Source organism: Lepisosteus oculatus, chromosome 19, assembly GCF_040954835.1.
Source record: "Lepisosteus oculatus isolate fLepOcu1 chromosome 19, fLepOcu1.hap2, whole genome shotgun sequence".
NCBI classification, from domain to species: Eukaryota; Metazoa; Chordata; class Actinopteri; order Semionotiformes; family Lepisosteidae; genus Lepisosteus; species Lepisosteus oculatus.
The window spans coordinates 6110793-6128471 of NC_090714.1; the positions used below are offsets into that span (position 1 = coordinate 6110793).

At 47.8% G+C, this 17679-nt stretch overlaps 1 protein-coding gene across 2 annotated transcripts in view; it reads left to right on the forward strand.

Moving 5' to 3' along the window:
- The window catches only part of capn15 (calpain 15), an 85940-nt gene that overhangs the window by 35346 nt on the left and 32915 nt on the right, over positions 1-17679 (forward strand). For both annotated transcript variants that reach the window (XM_069181063.1, XM_069181062.1), the window contains one exon: positions 9521-11042. In XM_069181063.1, the coding sequence (XP_069037164.1) occupies positions 9543-11042 (1500 nt within the window). In that variant the 5' untranslated portion in view covers positions 9521-9542. The remainder of the gene's footprint in view (positions 1-9520; positions 11043-17679) is intronic.

Below are 17679 nucleotides of genomic sequence, written 5' to 3' on the forward strand. Positions count from 1 at the left end.
CATTGGTGAGATTGAGATGGAGAAAACCGTAGAAAGTCTGTAAGAACAGTCGTGTTTTGTAGTTGCCATATTCTTGGATATGCAGTGGTGTTAGTGAAAGTCCAGCTATATTATTTCATTGAACAGGCAAAATTGCTTCTGGGGGTTCGCCATAAAACTTCTGTTGAGGCTGTGAAGGTCTTGGGCAGAATTCTGTTTACTTCTCTCCGTTAGTATAAGCTAAGTTTGTTTTTTCCAGCGGTGGTCTGGGCAGGGGTGGTTGCAGTTATGCGATTAGTTATCAAGTTGCCAGAGTTTTAAAGAGTGTCCCACGGTGTGGGGAGTCATTTTTAAGTCGCGTCACAGGTGGTGAGTAGCCCTGTCAGTGGATGCACGCCAAGTGATCTGTAGCTGGGCTTTGAGTACAGATGTCTCCCTGAGAGATCCAGAACATCCAGCTTGTCCAGTGTCCCACCTCACCAGCATGCTTTAGATGCCAGCTCAGTGGTGTTAAGCAAGGCAAGAGGAAGCTTATTATTGTACTCTTTCTGAACCATTAACTCTAAGCATAATAATAGCCTTGCTGCTAAAATCGAATCGCCTTTTAAAGAAAGTTTAATTGCAAGTATTTTTTTCCGCAGTATCGCAGTTACTCCAATTCAGAGTTCTGGACATGACCCCCATGCGCCCGCTTGGGAAGAACCAAGACCTATAGACCAAGATCTTCCGACATGCTTGCCTGACACACCCTCCGGGAGAGTTGATAGCGCTGATAGCAGGAGTGGCCATCACAGACTTCAGTGCAGGCCTGCATGTCCCTGCTTCATGGGAACCCAAGAAGAAATAATGTCACCTCATTTCCACCCTGCTCTAGCTAGGCTCTACTGATTGCTTGCAGCTGGTTGGAGACTCACGGAAATGGCTTGTTAGTGACAAGTACCTTTCCCTCACTGTCTACAAATGTTCTGGCCCAGGAAGGCAAATGTTCACGTTTAGTATCTTCACCAGCTTTGCTTCGCTTAGAAGTGGTGCCACTGTACCCGCTTGGCAAATCTTGAAGCTGTTCTTACTTCTCCTGCTGCTGTGCCCAGTTTGATCGGATTTATGAAAAGGAAACAAGGAAACAGTAGGCTATATGCCAGGCCTTCACTTAAACAATCAAGGGGATTGTAATCAAGAGTTTCACACCAAGATGCAGAAAGATAGCAGCTCTTATTTACAAAACAGCTTTGTGAGTAGAGCGTTGTATCTTCATGTTGGCGCATCACGGCAGAGAATCAGCTGCATTCTATAGAATTGCTTGTGCTGCTATTTCATTTCTGAGCTTTTATTTCGGCTTCAAGGAAGCTACTATTGGGACATCCAAATGTTATTCAGTTTTATTTGCTATTGGCTTCAGAGGCTAACTGACTCTTGGAGTGACTCACAAGAATAAGCAATTCTTAAATTATACATTAGGAGTTGACAGAAGAACTGATGATATCCTTATATGTCATGTTCCTTCGGTTTGTTTTTGCAGATAGTTATAGAAAGTTAAGTGCGCAGATGAGAACATTTAATTGTCTTTAACGAAAACTTTGTTACCAAGTTGCCAGAGTTTTTTTTTTTAATGCTGTGTGTTTATCACGTTCATTGTTTGTAACAGATGCCTGCAGTCGCTAGGAAACAGCACTTTTTTCTTTCATGAAAACATATCGAAGCTGATGGGTTTTTTTTTATGCTGTGTGAGCATCACATTCATTTTTTGTTAACAGTACCCATGTGCAGTAACTAGGGAAACCTGACTGTGTGAGACAGGAAGACATTGACCTTTCACCTCCTTGGCACATGAGCAGCTATTACATTTCTTCAGTTCCCTACCAGCGCTGGAACGAAACACTTCTGCTCTCCCTTCCAGTAACCCAGACCGGCTCCTGCATTTAAAGGTACATCAGCTGGAAGGAGTGGAGTTTCTTCTGCTGTCCAGTGCAGTGAAAGAGTCTGGCAGGCAGGCAGTCTGGAGAATGTGCACCCTGGTGGATTTAGTGTCAGCTAATCCAGGGTATCTGCTCTTCTGCAGTGTCAGTCAGTTGCACCGCTAATCCAGGTAATTCTCTTGCAGTGGCTGTAGCTACCCTCTCTCGTTCTTGGGAATGAACCCACTTACTGTGCTGCCTAAACCAAAGATCAGCAGTTGTTTCCTAAAGTTATCCTTTGGGAAAGAAGGCACATGCTGCTTTGCTGAAATTCGGAGGGAGGCCTTTTACTGATCTTTGCTGGGGAGGGGGGGAGAGATCATATTGTCGTTAGCATGAGTTACAGGTTATTAGATGGCATAACGGAGGAGTTTTGTCCTCAGCGCTTGATGGGAGACACCCCTCTCCTCCAGGAGGCCTCGTTTGTCTTCAGGGTCTTCTCGTCGTCGATGAAGACAGCTGTCGGCTGTCGCTGTCAGGTTTAATTTGTCTCATCCATCGCACCTCTGCGCCAGATGCCTTTAGAAATTAGCAATGTGGGAATTACCTCCTGAGGCGGCATCAGGATGTAGTTGGGAAGTAATGGGGGTTATAGTGGAGCCCTTTGAAGTTAAAAAAAAAAAAGTTCCCAGAGTGATAGGTAAGCAGGTCTTGAGCCATCAAGGTGCTTGGATCTCGTTTTTGAAAGCGAGCTTGCTCACATTTTAGATTCCTTATTGCTTCCTGTAAGACTCGGTGGGGTGTGATGGTTGCATGGCTGAGAGAGATTTGATGGATTTTGTGGAGGATGCAAAAAGATATGCATCTGCTTAAAATTTCATACATTTTGCAACACTGCTGGTGGGGAATTATAGTTTGTACGCAAGCACGTGGACGGCCTGTGGGTTGATCTCGATTTTCGTTTTTTTTGTCTTGGACGCTACAGTGCACTAGCGACACCTCAACACAGTCTAGCGGAAATTTGGCAAGCTCTGATATATTGCGAGCGGAGGAAATTCCCCGAGTGCGCGCACATCTATCCTTCACTGTAAGAGGGTGCCTGCTGCCAGCCTGCGTTTCTTTTCGATGGCTGTAACTTTCCTGTGCGCTGGAGGAAAGTTGCAAGCCCCTGCCGATCGATGGGGAGACCGCGAAACCGGCAATTACTTGAGTTCAATTAATGCTAGATCGACGGCTCCTGTCAGATAAAGCTTTAAGCCCGCTAATAAGGTGCGTCACCGTCGTTCTGAGACGGTCGTGTTTTTGCGATCTGTTGGCAGTGAATGTTGTGTGAAGATGCACCAAGGCGGGCAGCATCAGAACACTGCAGGAGTCTGGATGCAGAGACAGTCAGAGACGAGGGCTTGTGCTTCTCAGTCTGTGGAGACAGAGAACTGGTCATGCAGATATTTAGCCACGTTTACAACGTTTTGTAAGCTTACACCCGAAGAAGGCTCCAAAAGCCGAAACGTGTTTTCTTGCGTCTCTTTTCAGCAGGGAATAAACCCATTACTTGTTCCTTTGCAGCCTACGCGTGCTGACGCAGCTCCCCACCTGAGCTATTTAGCTCGACGTTGAGTGCCGTCCCAAGCTGTGTGCGAAAGTGTGATTAACTGAAAAAAACAAGGAAATGCGCAGTAATAACAAAGCAAGACGCACATTTCTGAACGGTTTAGAGCGCGTCCGAATTACAGGCAGGCAGGCTTGACTGGGAGCCTGAACTGTGAATTTGCAGACTGCTTTCAGGATATCCTTCGTCAAGACAGAGCTTGCCGGTGAAAAGCAAGGTTTTGGTGGCAAGTTATGTCTGAGGACGTTTTGGGAAGCAGTGGGGATGGTTCCGATGCTGTGATCTCTCTCCATTCGGTGCAAGCGGCGTCATTCATTAGTTCTTCAGTGGCAGGAATCCCAAAGGCTTCACATTAAAACTTAAAAAGCATTGCCTCTTCCGTTTTTCTGCAACAAGTACGTTAATGGCTGTAAGAAATGCCGGAATATTCACTCACATTCAGCACTAAACTAAACTGCGTGCTTGGTAACAGCTGTGAAATGCCACTGCATGAAACTGACCCCATCTTTTTACACTGTGTCTGGAGTCACTTCTAGAGGGTGACATTTCTAATATACAGTTGTGCATTACAGCGAGTCTGTAATGGAGAATTAACGAACAGTCTAATGGTTCTAGGGAGTGCTGTTTATCTGATGCAATGTTATAAACTTCTAATATCTGTTTATACCTGTATACATAGAACCCAGTACAGCAGTTTTCATTGATTCATTGGTTCAACAAGTATTTCAAATGACACTTAAGACACTTTTTACTTCACTTACAGCTTTGAAGACGCATCGGAACAGTGTATTTTTCAAGGGGATTTGCATTGAGGGAATTTCAGGCTCTTTTGAAACATTTATGTTACTGCTTTTATTCTCATCATCTCTCTACGTTTTGCACAGAGCTGATCCCACAGGAGTTTGTTAGATGAGAGAGCCGGGATCTAGGATGGCATTATCAAATTTTGCAAAACATCTACTCCAATGTTCTTGGATTGCTCACTCCTTAGTATTTACACTATTTAAGCAAAAGTATGTGCATTAAAAGATTTGGCAATATTACAAAAGCTTTTTACTATACCAGAATGCATGTTTTAACTTGAGACTTATTGTTCTTAAAGGAAATTCAATATGCATATGAAGAGCTAAAGATTCCGGTGCCAACTCAGGTTTATCGTTTATGCTTTACAGATCTGCTCTGACGTCTCCTAGACGTGAATTGTTGAGGGGGTATTAAAAGACAGTACTCCTTCTAAAACCACATTCTAAAACCTGTAGCATTCAAGAATAAAATGATTGATGCTCTTTGTGAGGAACTTCTGGTTTTAGGGTAAACGGTTTTGTTATTCCAGCAGTAACAGGCAAAAAAAAAATCTTCAATTCAGTTCTCAAAAGCAGAGACAGTCTTTGTTCTGTGATGCTGTGAAGATATTTCCTACACAGGTAGCATAAGTGGCTTTATCAGGCAACAGACACTCAATCACCGCCTGCATTGCTTTTGTGAAGCGCAGATAGACATTTGAGTATTTTAGACGCAGAGCTTCATATGTGCATTTCAAGTGGATATGATTCCACTGTTTTAAAGTTTTTCAGACAATATCCCCAAGTCCCGTTATACATCTCGGCACTGATGTTTGTCTCGGTGACATTAAATGTGGTTCAGAGGATGGAACTTGAGGCTTTGTCTAATGGAATTAAAATTCAGAAAGATGGAATATGTCAAAACCATTCGGGCAACCCACGTACTGTATATGGATTGTCCCTTTGGGAAGAAGCATTTCAGGACGCTGTAATAACTCTGACGCGAGAAGTGTGGGGCGCTTATTTTTAAAGGGCACACATCTGTTTTCTGCGTGTAAATGAGGTACCCGGTGCAAGTCTGGGGATGGGGTTTCGGTAATGGCAGAATTATCCCGAATCTCCCACAGTACTTCTGCAGCCCTTCGGCACCTTCAGTGATGACCGTCTGCCTCGGAACCCTTGGGATGCAAGAATGCCAGGCTACCCGCTACCTGCAGCTTCATTTGTGCTTGCTGTCACATTGGAGTTTTTGTATAACGTGTTGTTTTCTCTCTTTCTGATGCAGAGGGCTGCTTTCTGTAGCACGCTGCTGTGCTGTGCATGTCTGCTTTGAGTGTGGTAGTTCCAGGGGGGGTTAAATGAGGCAGAAGGGAAGGACAGGCTGGGCACTGTGCCTTTACTTGCCATTTAGGGGGCGAGTTGCTGGACTGGCTGGAGTCCTGGGCGGTGGGCTTGCCGCACTCTGCCCCCCTGCTGTGAGCCAGACTGGCTAGCCTGCCTGTCGCCTGCCCCTCGCCGCCCGCCACCCCCACCGACAGCAGCACTGCGTTCTAATATTAATCAGGCGCCGTGGTCCGCAGGCCTGACTGACCAGTCTGGGGCCGAACCTCCAGAGGTGAAGCCGAGGGGACTGGATTGGCTGAGCTGCAGCCGATAACTAGATTGCGTTTGCCCAGACGGATATCCCGATGGAAACGGATCTCTCCGTCGCGAGCATTAAGGCGAATTAGCCAAGAAGTCGAGCTTTAACAATCCCGATGGCCTTGGGAATATGTCCTTTTTTGTTCACCTTTACTGTAAAAACGATACTCGGGTCTCGACTTGAAATGGAATCTTGCGTCGCAAAGAGAGAGACTATAAATAAACCCGTAAGGCTGTCTCAGTCCTGTATAGATAATAGGTCTACCCTCTCTCTTAATATAGTAATGGTACTGGGTTTAACTAGAGCGTTTCTAATCAAGTCTAACGGCTGTACGTACGTTTCTCAAATAAGATAATCGTTGGCATAGAACCCCAAGAAAGGAGTGTTTTTTTTTGGGGGGGGGGAGGTTTGCATGTGTGTATGTGCTGTATTATAGTGGAATCCCAAAATAACCGCTACTCTTAAAATTTTCAACTAAAAAGAAATGTAAGTATTTTTTAATTAAAAAATAGACTTCCACAAAGCGTATCGGGGAATCCCCCACCTTCCTTGACGCGGCCGTGCGACAGACTTCACAGCAGATAGAGGAACACATTCTGCCATCACCCTGCCCCCCTTTCTCCTCGTGACAACAGTAATAGGAACATCGGAGATATGCGCAGACCATTTAGGATCTCAGTGAGCTCAGAATTAGCCGATCCATATTTTACTAAAAACGAAGCACATGGAAATTTCCCATGTTGGAACGCAACGCCTGAGGGTACCTCCTGGTACATCTCGGGGTACCCCCACCCCCGGTTGAGAACTTGACTTTCAAATCAAGTCTATCGGCTGTCCATGCACACACCTCGGACTGATCCCTCAAATATGGCAGACCCTCACCGCTGTAGGCCAGAGGAATAAACGGAGGGGGGGAGGTCTCGCTACTGTACCTTCTCGGTGTATGACCTTGTTAAAGCTGGTTAAGGTAGAGCTGAGGTCAGACTTGAATATTCAGTGAATCGGAGCCAGGGCGTGGGCAGGGTGCCAGCAGTGAGAAGGCCGTGCTAATAGCTGTCAAACAAAACCCCAGAGGGCTTGCAGCCGCGCGGGAAAGCCCCACGGGCCCCATACGCCTGACTTCGCACTTTCCCGTCGAGCCACGCGACCCGCAGCTCGGAACTGTGGCAAACCCCCACCGACAAGTCTGTCCCTTCGTGACGGGACCGTCAAGCCCCTCACCTCTGGGACGCAAGGGCCTGGTTTTGGGTGAAAGGCGGCTTTCACCACCTGCGCTGCCAGATACTTGAGCGATTTGTTGCAGAAAAGCAGAAGAGTCTTGCGTTCCCCTGGGACGTATTTCATTTTGGCCAACATCCTTTAGTCTGGAGTACCCCTGAGCTCGAGGGGGCCGTTTTGGAGGTGTTCTCTGAGAAAGGGGCCAATGGCTGAAACCGACCAAGCGGTTGTCCTTAAAAGGAGAGCTCGGGTACGGTAGTGCAGTAGTCTGGGGTCTGCAAGAGAAAAATTCTCGTTAAAGTCGTGTCAGTTGAAAACCTCTTCCTGCATAGTGCAGTTTTCACTAGTGGGCTTTGGGGATTTTGCTTTAGCTAATGAATGTGCCTAAATGATATTATTTTGAGGGTAAATATTATATTCGGCGAGATCAGATCACCACCACAGCATCAGATTGGTTAAACCATTTGAATGTGGTGCAACAGATCTATCACTTGAGGTACGGGTGAAAGCTGGACTGCCAAGATCAGAGCTTAGGCTTTTTAAATGGCTTACTGTGCAACTCTTGTTCTTTTAACAATCAGGAGAGAGGTCCTTTTCCCCGATACATGGTTTTGTGGCTCTTTTTAGTTACAACCACTGCATTTGAATCCTCTACGTCTCCTGACATAAAAGATCGCCGATTATCCAGACCCCTGTGCTCGGTCTCTGGCTGGAATTGTATCCCTGATGCCTTGCTTGTTACACTATGAGATGCTCACTAGGTAGTTCCACACATACAATGCTCCTGTTCCTGAAGAGGACGATTTCCGGTCCCTTTTCTTAATTGAATGCCAGTTTTGGATACAGACCTTGCTTTGACATTGGAATCAGTCATCAGCATAGGAGACCCAGTCCCAAGTACTTATTTTAACTGGATTCATGATCTGCCAGGCATCTGGGCCCAGCGGACTTAATTAAACTGAACTGAATGTAATTAAACATTCGTGTTCTGAGTTGACCCAGCATTCAGACCAAACTTGCCTGCACAGTATCGCCCCCCCGAGAGGTTGTGGCCTTGTGAGATGACAGACTACCAGAGGAAATCCTGCCTTCTCCACCTGATGCCTCGAGGAGCCTCTGTGAATAGATTTTGGAACTGAATTTAGGCTTTAATTAAATGAAATCCACAAATGAGGCCATGAGAGACTTCAGAAAGATCTCAGGAGCAGGTTGAGTAACTTGGTTACTTTGATATACTGTTAATGACTTTTTTTTAGATATATCCTCTGTAATCTTTCTTTGTGTCTTACATTGTGCCTCATTCCTTTCTGGATTAATGAGTTCTCCAGGCATCTAACTCTGATGACATAATAAAAGTGATTGTAGTTCTATAGAAGCAGCATTTTGTTTTACCCATTTAGTGACTTTACATTTACAATTATATTGATGTCAATAGCTGGTAATGGGGGGAAAAAGGGGTGAATGCAGTTCTGTCCCCATGCTTTCCTTTTATGTTTTCCAAGCGTCATCGTTTTAAAAGCCTGTTCTTTGCCACAGAACTCCACATGACCCTGATTTGAGGGATAATCTTCCCTAAACGTGCTGAAAGTCAATAGGTATTTGCACTAGGGCCAGTGTTCTGAAACTCGTCTATTTTCCAGATCGCATTCCAAATGACAGGTCTGGAGGACACTAAAATCCTTATTCCGGTAAAAAAACAACAACCCACTTATAGTCTAGTCCGCTGTTATCCAATGTACTTATGTGCAGTAGCTAGCAGATGCTCTCAGGCTGCCTGTCACTGCAGTGACAGGGCCTGCTTGTGCTTGCTGTAATGGGAAACACTTGAAGGAGTTTTTATCTCAGAAATGTTTGCAATGGCAAGTCGGCGACTTAGTAAGCGTGCCTTTCGCCCAGTCACCGTGAAACACCCCCTCAGCAGCATTCGACCGAATGACTCATTACCGGTCACCGCCGCCTCTTCTGGAGATGGGACATGGCAGTACTGGAGCTGAATGGAGCGCTGGGAACGAAGGCTTTGAACGGGCTGCGAGAAAACGGGCTTCTGTCAGGCGTTTTTCAGTCGCCCGTGACTTCAGCAGCCCCTCTGATCTTTCGGTGAACTTTCCAAGCAGTCGAGAACCCGGATTAAAAACCCTGCATCGGGGCCTCACTGCTTTGAGCCCTTGCTGAGACCCAGTGGGAGAAGAAGAGGGCTGTCTTGCGGATAAAAGGAGTTTTTTCATCATGGTGACCTAGTTGTTATTGCTGCTTAGGTAGATCGTCATCGATCCGCACTCTGGTGTACCGTCGTACATCCTCGGTGTGGTTTTTCTCTTCTGATCCGCGTGCTCTCCGCGCCTCCCGTCCGCGCGCCGCGTTAATTGTCGCTCTTTTCTTCCCCTGGCCTTTCCAGCCACTCGCACTCCCCTGGCTCCATGGCGGCCGCGGTGCGGGGCGGCGAGTGGTCCTGCGGGCGCTGCACCTTCCTGAACGCGGGCGGCGCCCCCCGCTGCTCCATCTGCGAGGCCCCCCGCCAGAAGCCCGACCTCAACCAGATCCTGCGGCTCAGCACCGAAGAGCAGCGCTGGTCCTGCCCCCGCTGCACCCTCAACAACCCGCAGGGCTCGGGCGCCTGCTCGGTCTGCGGGTTCGGGCCCTCCGCCGGCTCCCCCGCCGCCGCCGCCGCCACCAACGGGCTCCTCCCCGCGCAGCCCGAGCCCGCCGGCCCCAGCGCCCCGCCGGCCAGCCCCATGGCCGTCCTCCTGGAGCCCCGCGGGCAGCCGGCGCCTAAGGACGAACCCCGGCGGGCGGAGAGCAACGGCGAGGCGAGCCCGATGGACCTGCAGTCGGGCTGGGCTTGCCCGCGCTGCACGCTCCACAACACCCCCGTGGCCCTCTCCTGCTCCGCCTGCGGGGGGCCCCGCAAGCTCTCCCTGCCCAAAATCCCCCCGGAGGCGCTGGTGGTCCCCGAGGTCCACACCCCGGTGGCCGGGTTCAACCCCGCCGGGGCCGCCCCCCTCCTGATCGACCTGACCGACGACTCGCCCCCGCCGCCGGCCGAGCCCCCCGAGCCCCCCCGGCACCCGGCCCCGCCCCCCCCGTCCCCGTTCGGCCTGCTCTCCTCCCTGCAGAACAACCCCGTGCCGCGCAGCCGCCGAGAGGTGCCCCCGCCGGGGCGGCCACCGAACCCGGCCCCCAGCCCCACCTCGCTGGCCCCCGCGGGCCCCCCTCCCCCCGGCCCCTCCCGGCCGCCCAAACCGAAGCACGCGCAGCCCCAGCCGCAGGAGCCTTTGCCCAGCAAGCGCCTGAGCATCCTCGAGGAGGAAGACGCCGGCGCGCCCTCGGGCAAGTGTCCCGGCTGCTCCCAGGCGGTTCCAGCCGGCGCCGGCAAGTGTGAGGGGTGCCGCTCGTCCCGGGGGGATCTCATTGACCTGAAGGGGGAGTCCGTGCGCTTCACCCCGGCCAGCCCCTCCAGCCCCGACTTCAGCACCTGGTCCTGCTCCAAGTGCACCCTGCGGAATCCCACCGGCGCCACCAAATGCAGTGCCTGCGGCTCTTCCAAGCTGCACGGCTTCCAGGACCCGAACCCTCGCTGCCCCCAGTGCGGCGCCGCCTCCAGCCCCTGCTCCTGCGCCGGGGCGTCCGGAGGAGGGAAAGCCCGCAAGCCCCCCAGACTCTTCAGCTCCCCCTCCTCGTCGTCCCTGGGCACGTCCCAGGAGAAGTCGGGCCAGTGGGCCTGTCCGGCTTGCACCCTGCTGAACGACCTCAAGGCCAAGCACTGCGCCGCCTGCCACACGCCCCAGCAGTACTTCACCCTCCGCAAGGGCGCCAAGCCCCTCAAGAGGCGGGAGAGCATGCACGTGGAGGCCCGGCGCAAGAACGACGAGGGGGAGGCCAAGGAACTCTGGGAAAACATTGTCAGCTTCTGCCAAGAGGTATGTGGCACTGTTGACCCCTCTGATCTTGGGGTCCGGAGTCCCCTAAGTTGTCTCCTTAAATTAGAAATGACTCTACCTGGGAGAAGGGTTAAATCCATCCATGTAATGAATTGAACTAATTTATCCTTTCTCCATAGCCTTAAGCAGCTAACAATTCAAACATAGAAAGCCAGTGGGATTGTGGATCCTGAGATCCCAGGATTGGGAATCCCCTTTTCGGGGCTATGGATTTAGCTACTGTATGTAGAGTCGCTTCAGATTAAGCAATAGGTCTGATACGGTTTCTGTTTTGTTGGTATTCAAAACCAATTCATACATTTGCTTCCTTTAAAATTAAAAACATGATCCTCCCATAGTCTGAGCAAGCCCGCATGTAAGGGAATTTACAGATGACTCCAAATGAGGTGGAGTGGTGGCTCTGTGGCTAAGGATCTGCGCCTGTGGCTGGTTGCCAGTTCAAATCCCATGGCCGGCAGAGGAATCCTACTCCGTTGGGCCCCTGAGCAAGGCCCTTAACCCCAGCTGCTCAGTATAAATGGCTGACGCTGTGCTCTGACCCCAAGCTTCTCTCCCTGTCTGTGTGGGAGCAAGCTGGGGTCTGCGAATAGACAAACTCCTAATGCAAGAAATTGTATACGGCCAATAAAGTGAATTTATTTTAAATGAAGGCAGACAACGTAGCAAAGCAGAGCTTTGACCCCAAAATTTGTTGTTTTTTTTTGGTCAGGGTGCATGTCTCCTGTTCTTCCAGGTGCAGACGGTAAAGGCAGATTTTAGTGTTTCGTGCTGTTTAGCACAATCTTTACTGGGTACAGCGAGTCATTGGAACAGCACATGATCTATTTCAGAAGCATTTCCCCTTCAGAAAAATGACTAGAGATTAACCACTGTGGATTCCGGCCAAACAAGGACAAATTGTACGCAATGAACAAAAGAGGGAAAGGGTGCTTCTTTTTGCTGGATCGATATCTGTAATAAATACCCAGATACCACTGCGCAGTTGGAGAGTTCTAACCTCCTTGACAAATAGTCCAGCACAGCACCTTGGCTTATTATCACTGCACATTCTTTTTACATAGGGAGGACTGTTATTGTGTTATTGTATGTGTTTATAATGATGACCACATTCATTGGTTGTTGTCAGACCATTTTGTGTTTTTTGTCACCATCTGTCTCTTCAAGCATTCAGCCAAAAAATATGTAAAATCCTATAAGACTTTTTTTTCCCCTCTAAATTGTTTATTGCGCAAAATGTGCAGGCCAAGCCAAAACAAAAGAAACAAGGATTTTAAAAATAAATGTGTTCAATTATTCAGTTTTAAAGGAGACATCAGGCCCTGAGTTTCCATACGCCAAGATTCCTTTGTAACAACAGATGGAGTTTAGAAAAAGACATTTACATTTAGTGTCCATTCATTTTGTGGATTTTAAAAATGAATTGAAATCAGTTGTTTTAAGCATTTTTGGGAAAGCGTAGTTGCAGGGAGAGCTTTTTTCTAAATCTTTGGCATTTTTTCTTAAACAGCATGAAATGTAAAATCATACATCATCTTGTGTTACTATTATACAGAAGGTTAAGTAATGCCTCTAATTTTCTTCACATTCTTACATGCTTTTCAACTCCTAAACGTTTGACATACCAGCTAGGATTTGGAATGCGATCTGCTATCTGGGAAGTACTGTGACCCGACTCTCTGCTGCTAGAGAATTGCTAAGCACTTCACCCAGATTTGGAGAGAGACCTCAGTCTAACAGTTTCGGAGACCCCGAACAGCGGAGAGTAACAAGCATGGGGTACAGTGCCTGGTGGAAATGGAAACAATTGACAAAAAACACTTTCCAGTTTACTTCACTTTATGCACGGTGAGGTAATGTTCAGGATTTTCAGAAGTCCTGGCATCTGTGTGATAAGGTGTGAAATAAAAAATCTTGGCTCGGAAATGGGAAGGAGTTTTTCGCAAATTGGATAGCCTGTAACCTTGTGGCGTGTTGGTGTGGAAAGACCAGATAAAGAAAAGATAAAATGAGGCAGCGCCATTTTTAATTTGGGGCCTTGCTTGGCGCAGTTGCATAATATTTGCTTTATGTGATTTTAGCCTATTTTCCTTCATGTTTTTACATTATCCCACAATTTCAAACTCTTACCAGGAGTAGTGACCTATAAAAATATCAAACTTGCCTAGTTTTTGTTTCCTGCTGTAGTACCATACACCAGTTTATAGATCTAAGTTTCTGTTGCTGTGTTCCCCTTTGTAACAGCTCAGATAAGGATCTGTAATGCTAAGACACAGCTGGCACTGAATAGCATCAGTGTTCCCAAAATATCATAAGGCAGGTTCCAAAATGCCCAATTGATTCCTTTTAAGAGAAACTGCGATGCTATTTTCGTATTTCGGGTGCATTTCAAACCGCAATAAAATGTACACAGTAACTTGTAAAACTTCCAATTTACATCCCAAAATGGACGACATTTCCAGGTATGTGCCAGACCATGTTCTGTGCTTCAGAATGAGGCAATTCCGGTGATGTGGTGCTGCCCAATTACACTGTAAAGAAGTGGGCTTGTGAATACATCGCTTTTAATCCACTAGAAATATTGCTCTCGATTTTCGAGACGGTTTTGCCGACAAATATTCCTTACTCGTTAACTCTGCATGCAGATCACGTAGGAACACGTCTTCCATGAAATGTCGGCTGCGCAACCTGTACTCACTCCCTCGGACATCACATTACAATATTCATAATGGGAACTAGTGAGCAGGAAGGGCCGCATCATGTCGCAATTCATGGGAATCTTCGCTTTAATAACCCGTCTGAGAAATTGGGACAGCAGTTCCCCTTAATGGCCAATAACTGCTATCTTTAAGGACCAAGTCATTAAAACAGGACCTCAACTTAAAGGTTTGGAAATTCTGGTTCAGGGGGGAAGAGCACCGCTTACTGGCCCATCAGCACCGATTACAGTAGCAACCTGGTTTTTCTTAGAGGCCTCCCAGCTCAATACTGACCAGACCCAGCCGTGATAAGCTTCTGATGAGATCAGGCTACAATGTTGCAAACTCTGCTGTCAAGGATTTCTGAATACTTAATCCAAAACTCTTCCAGCCTCCTTTATTCCATCACAAAAAATCCAGGTACTTGAATCTGTTTGTGCCGTTCCTTTTGAAAACCAAGAAATATCTCGTTTATTATTCTTTAAGCTTTTTGCATTCGCTTTTTGTAGCATGGAGATCTAATCGATCTAATCTGAGAGTAGTGTTCCGTGCTAGTTTGTGCTAATGCTTTGTGTAAACTGAAGACTTCTGATACATTGAAGGGAATGGTGAATTGACAGGGAGCGGAAACGTGTCTGCATCTTGTGAGAGCAACACAAAAAGACGAGTTCTGAAAATATGAGGTTTGCAACCCAGGCGTGAGATTGGATGAGTTGGAAATGCTTAGTGAGAAAAGATCTAGCCTTAAGGTACGTTTTTTTTTTATATGTGATGTATTTTTAGGATGTGTGATCAACTTATTTGGTGGCAAAAATCAAGATTTTTCCGTTCTGCCCTTCTCGCCACCCCCCACCCCCCCGCCGGAATTATATTCCGATACTGCCCCTAGGTGCAGAATGAAGCACCGGGGCGCATGTGGGAAATGAATGGCAAGCAGAGACCGAAACGCTTCTTACCTCTATTATCGGAAATCTCTCGGCTTCCTCCCTTAGTTCATTACAGAGCCTCTGTATCAATCAAGTCCATCTGCCCCCCTCCACCGTGCGTGTGTGCACTGCTGTGTAACGTGTCCGATGGGGAGATAGAAAGGGAAAACCGCAGACGTTATCGGCTTGACCGAAAGCCACAGAGGCAGGTAAGCCAGTTGGCAGACCGGGAAGAAGGATCAAAGGTCAGGCTGTCTTAAGTAACCGTGCAGCTGCAGCAGGCGCTGAATGCCGATCGCGTCGCTCTCTCGCACGAGTTGCTGTGAGCTGATGTTTCCGGGGTTAATAGCGGCGATCACGTGCTAATGGAGTCTCCCGATACTACAGTACATCAGCGCACGGCCACAGGTCAGGCGGCTTGCGGCGCGTCGCTAGCATTGACAGTCCACGGCGCTCCTGTTGTTGAAGCCCGTCCCCGCACAGCTTTTCTGCATTGCGTGCCACTGCTGCGGGTGGGTGACGGCCTTGTGATCTCCGCCCGGGTGTCGAGGAGGGGAACAAATTAAAACAGTGACTCGTCTCTGCAGCGCCGAACACTTCGAGCTGAAAGGAAGAGTTTCTGCGCGTTGTTTCATTATTATTTAATGTTCGGAATGCTAATTTGCCCGAGCGCGTCAGCTCTTTGGGAATCGGGGTCCAGCCGGGCTCGGAATTGGAATTAGATCTGGGAGGTGGTGGCGACGGGAGTTTATTTTTGCTGGGGGGTCACAGAGCAACACCGGGAAGATGAAACTGGGAGCTCTGTGGCCGTCGCAGCACGCTATGAACATACTTATTAAACCCACGCGAAATGGTGAGCTCCTTCTGAAACGCCCGTAGTCTGAAGTTAAATCTGGCTGCCCTGTACAGAAATAACCTTCAGAAGACGTAAGGGCATGATAATTAATCCCCTGACTCGCTATTGTCAAGAGCTGTGACTGGAATGGTGTAAAATATATGTAGAACTTTATTCATTTATATCCGTGTTGGCCATCAGTGGTGTTTTCTTTTTTTCAGTTTTACGAAAAATCTTCAAACGACGGCTCTGAACCGGCTGATGATTGTATCACATCTTTGGTCAGGCGCAGCAATAACTGTATGTGCAGTGCTTTTACCCGGCTAGGCAGCCTGCCAAGTCTTTTAATTAAAGTCTCCTTTAAATAAAGTCTTCCCTACCTCTCTGTAGCAATATAATATGTCATTTCCATCTCATTCAGCTGAAGTTGGAGACCACAAAGAATGAATAATGTTGAACCAGGCCAGTGCCTCATTGTTCACTCCCATCAGCTCAGAGAAATGCTACAGTCTTGGGGAAAGCTACAGGTGGAAAGGACGTGGGCTTTGGCGCTGAACCTCTGCTGACACTCTGTGATTCATTTTTAATAGTTATTGTTAAATTGTTGGTCGGATGTGCCGAACAGAAGAGGGCCCACCCCCCCCGTCCAACAGGCTTTTATCTAGAGCCACGCAGTGATTACACCGTTCTGCACCATCGGTATAAAAACACTGTGTGAAGGTCATGCCGCAGTACATTCAGGTTCTGAGGTGGATACGTACCGGGTGCTTAATCTGGCCTTCTCAGACAACTGTATCATGAAACTGTGCTTGTGCTATCCCAGATTCTCTCCTCTGAAGTGGAAATCTGTATAATTTAATTTCTAATGTACACAGTATGCACACCAAGACATGCCTGTTTATATACAGGTTACATAAACCTGCGTACAAGCAGACACGAAGCTCAGATGATCTATTCAATAAAACTGGATCATGAGAACCACAACAAAGCAGCCCAATGCAATCCTTACAAATGGGACCACATATAGACAGATAGTCCTACGGATGTTAAAATCATTTCATTGGTCTTGCAGTCAGCAACTAGAAACATGGGACACTAGTTCTGCATCTGATTGTGGTGCTTGAAGGAGAAAGTGTGCTTCTGGGACTGCTGTCTTTTCTTTGGCTGTCATTTAAGGGATCTAATGAGGCTTTTGATGATGTAATTGTCTTTCCATCCTCTTAATAGCTGTTTGGAGATGGCGCCTTAGGTTTTTAATTTTCATTATGTTGGTGGGCTCCCTCTGGTAACAGTTGGTTTGAATTAACTTCTGTTAGAGTGCGTAGAACAGAATTAATTATTGCTACCGGACAAGAAAAAAAAACTCAAATTCTTTTTGTTAATTAACAAACATGGCCCTAGAAGGGCATAACTCAGTTACACATTATTTCTGTGTTTGAAATGGTGATATTCATCATTGGGGAAGATGGGGCGGAGCGGTGGCACTGTGGCCAAGGATCTGGCCCTGTGGCTGGAAGGTTGCTGGTTCGAATCCCACGGCCCGCCATTGGGCCCCTGAGCCAAGGCCCTTAACCCCAAAATCTCCAGGGGCGCCGTATAAATGGCTGACCCTGCACTCTGACCCCAAGCTTCTCTCCCTGTCTGTGTGTCTCATGGAGAGCAAGCTGGAGTATATGAAAAGACGAATAATGCAAGAAATTGTATAGGGCCAATAAAGTGACCTCTCTCTTATCAACACCAGGGGAAGGGACTAGCCACTATTTGGGGGACAACATCCTTGCGTGATCCGTATTAAATCAGGACGCAGTGCGAGTGAGAGCAATTGTGAAGGCTCGAATCAGGTTGTAGAGAAGAAAAAAGCCAAGGGATTCACAGCTCATGTGGAAATCGTTTTCAAACTAAGACCAGGATGCCCTTCCTTGCCCGAAGTGTAGTGGGAGTATTGAACAAGCTGCCCAACCGTGTCGTTGAAGCTGACAACCTGACTTCCTTCGACAAAGAGCTGGAGGACGCTCTCGGTTCTGTGAACTTCTCGCCACCAAACAGACTATGTGGGCCAAAAGGCCTCCTGTTGTTTGCTACCATTCTTAAAGTCTAAGCTTCTTGATCTGCAGTGAACGAAATAATCTGCCTGAAGAAAGGACGTGCGTGAATGTGTC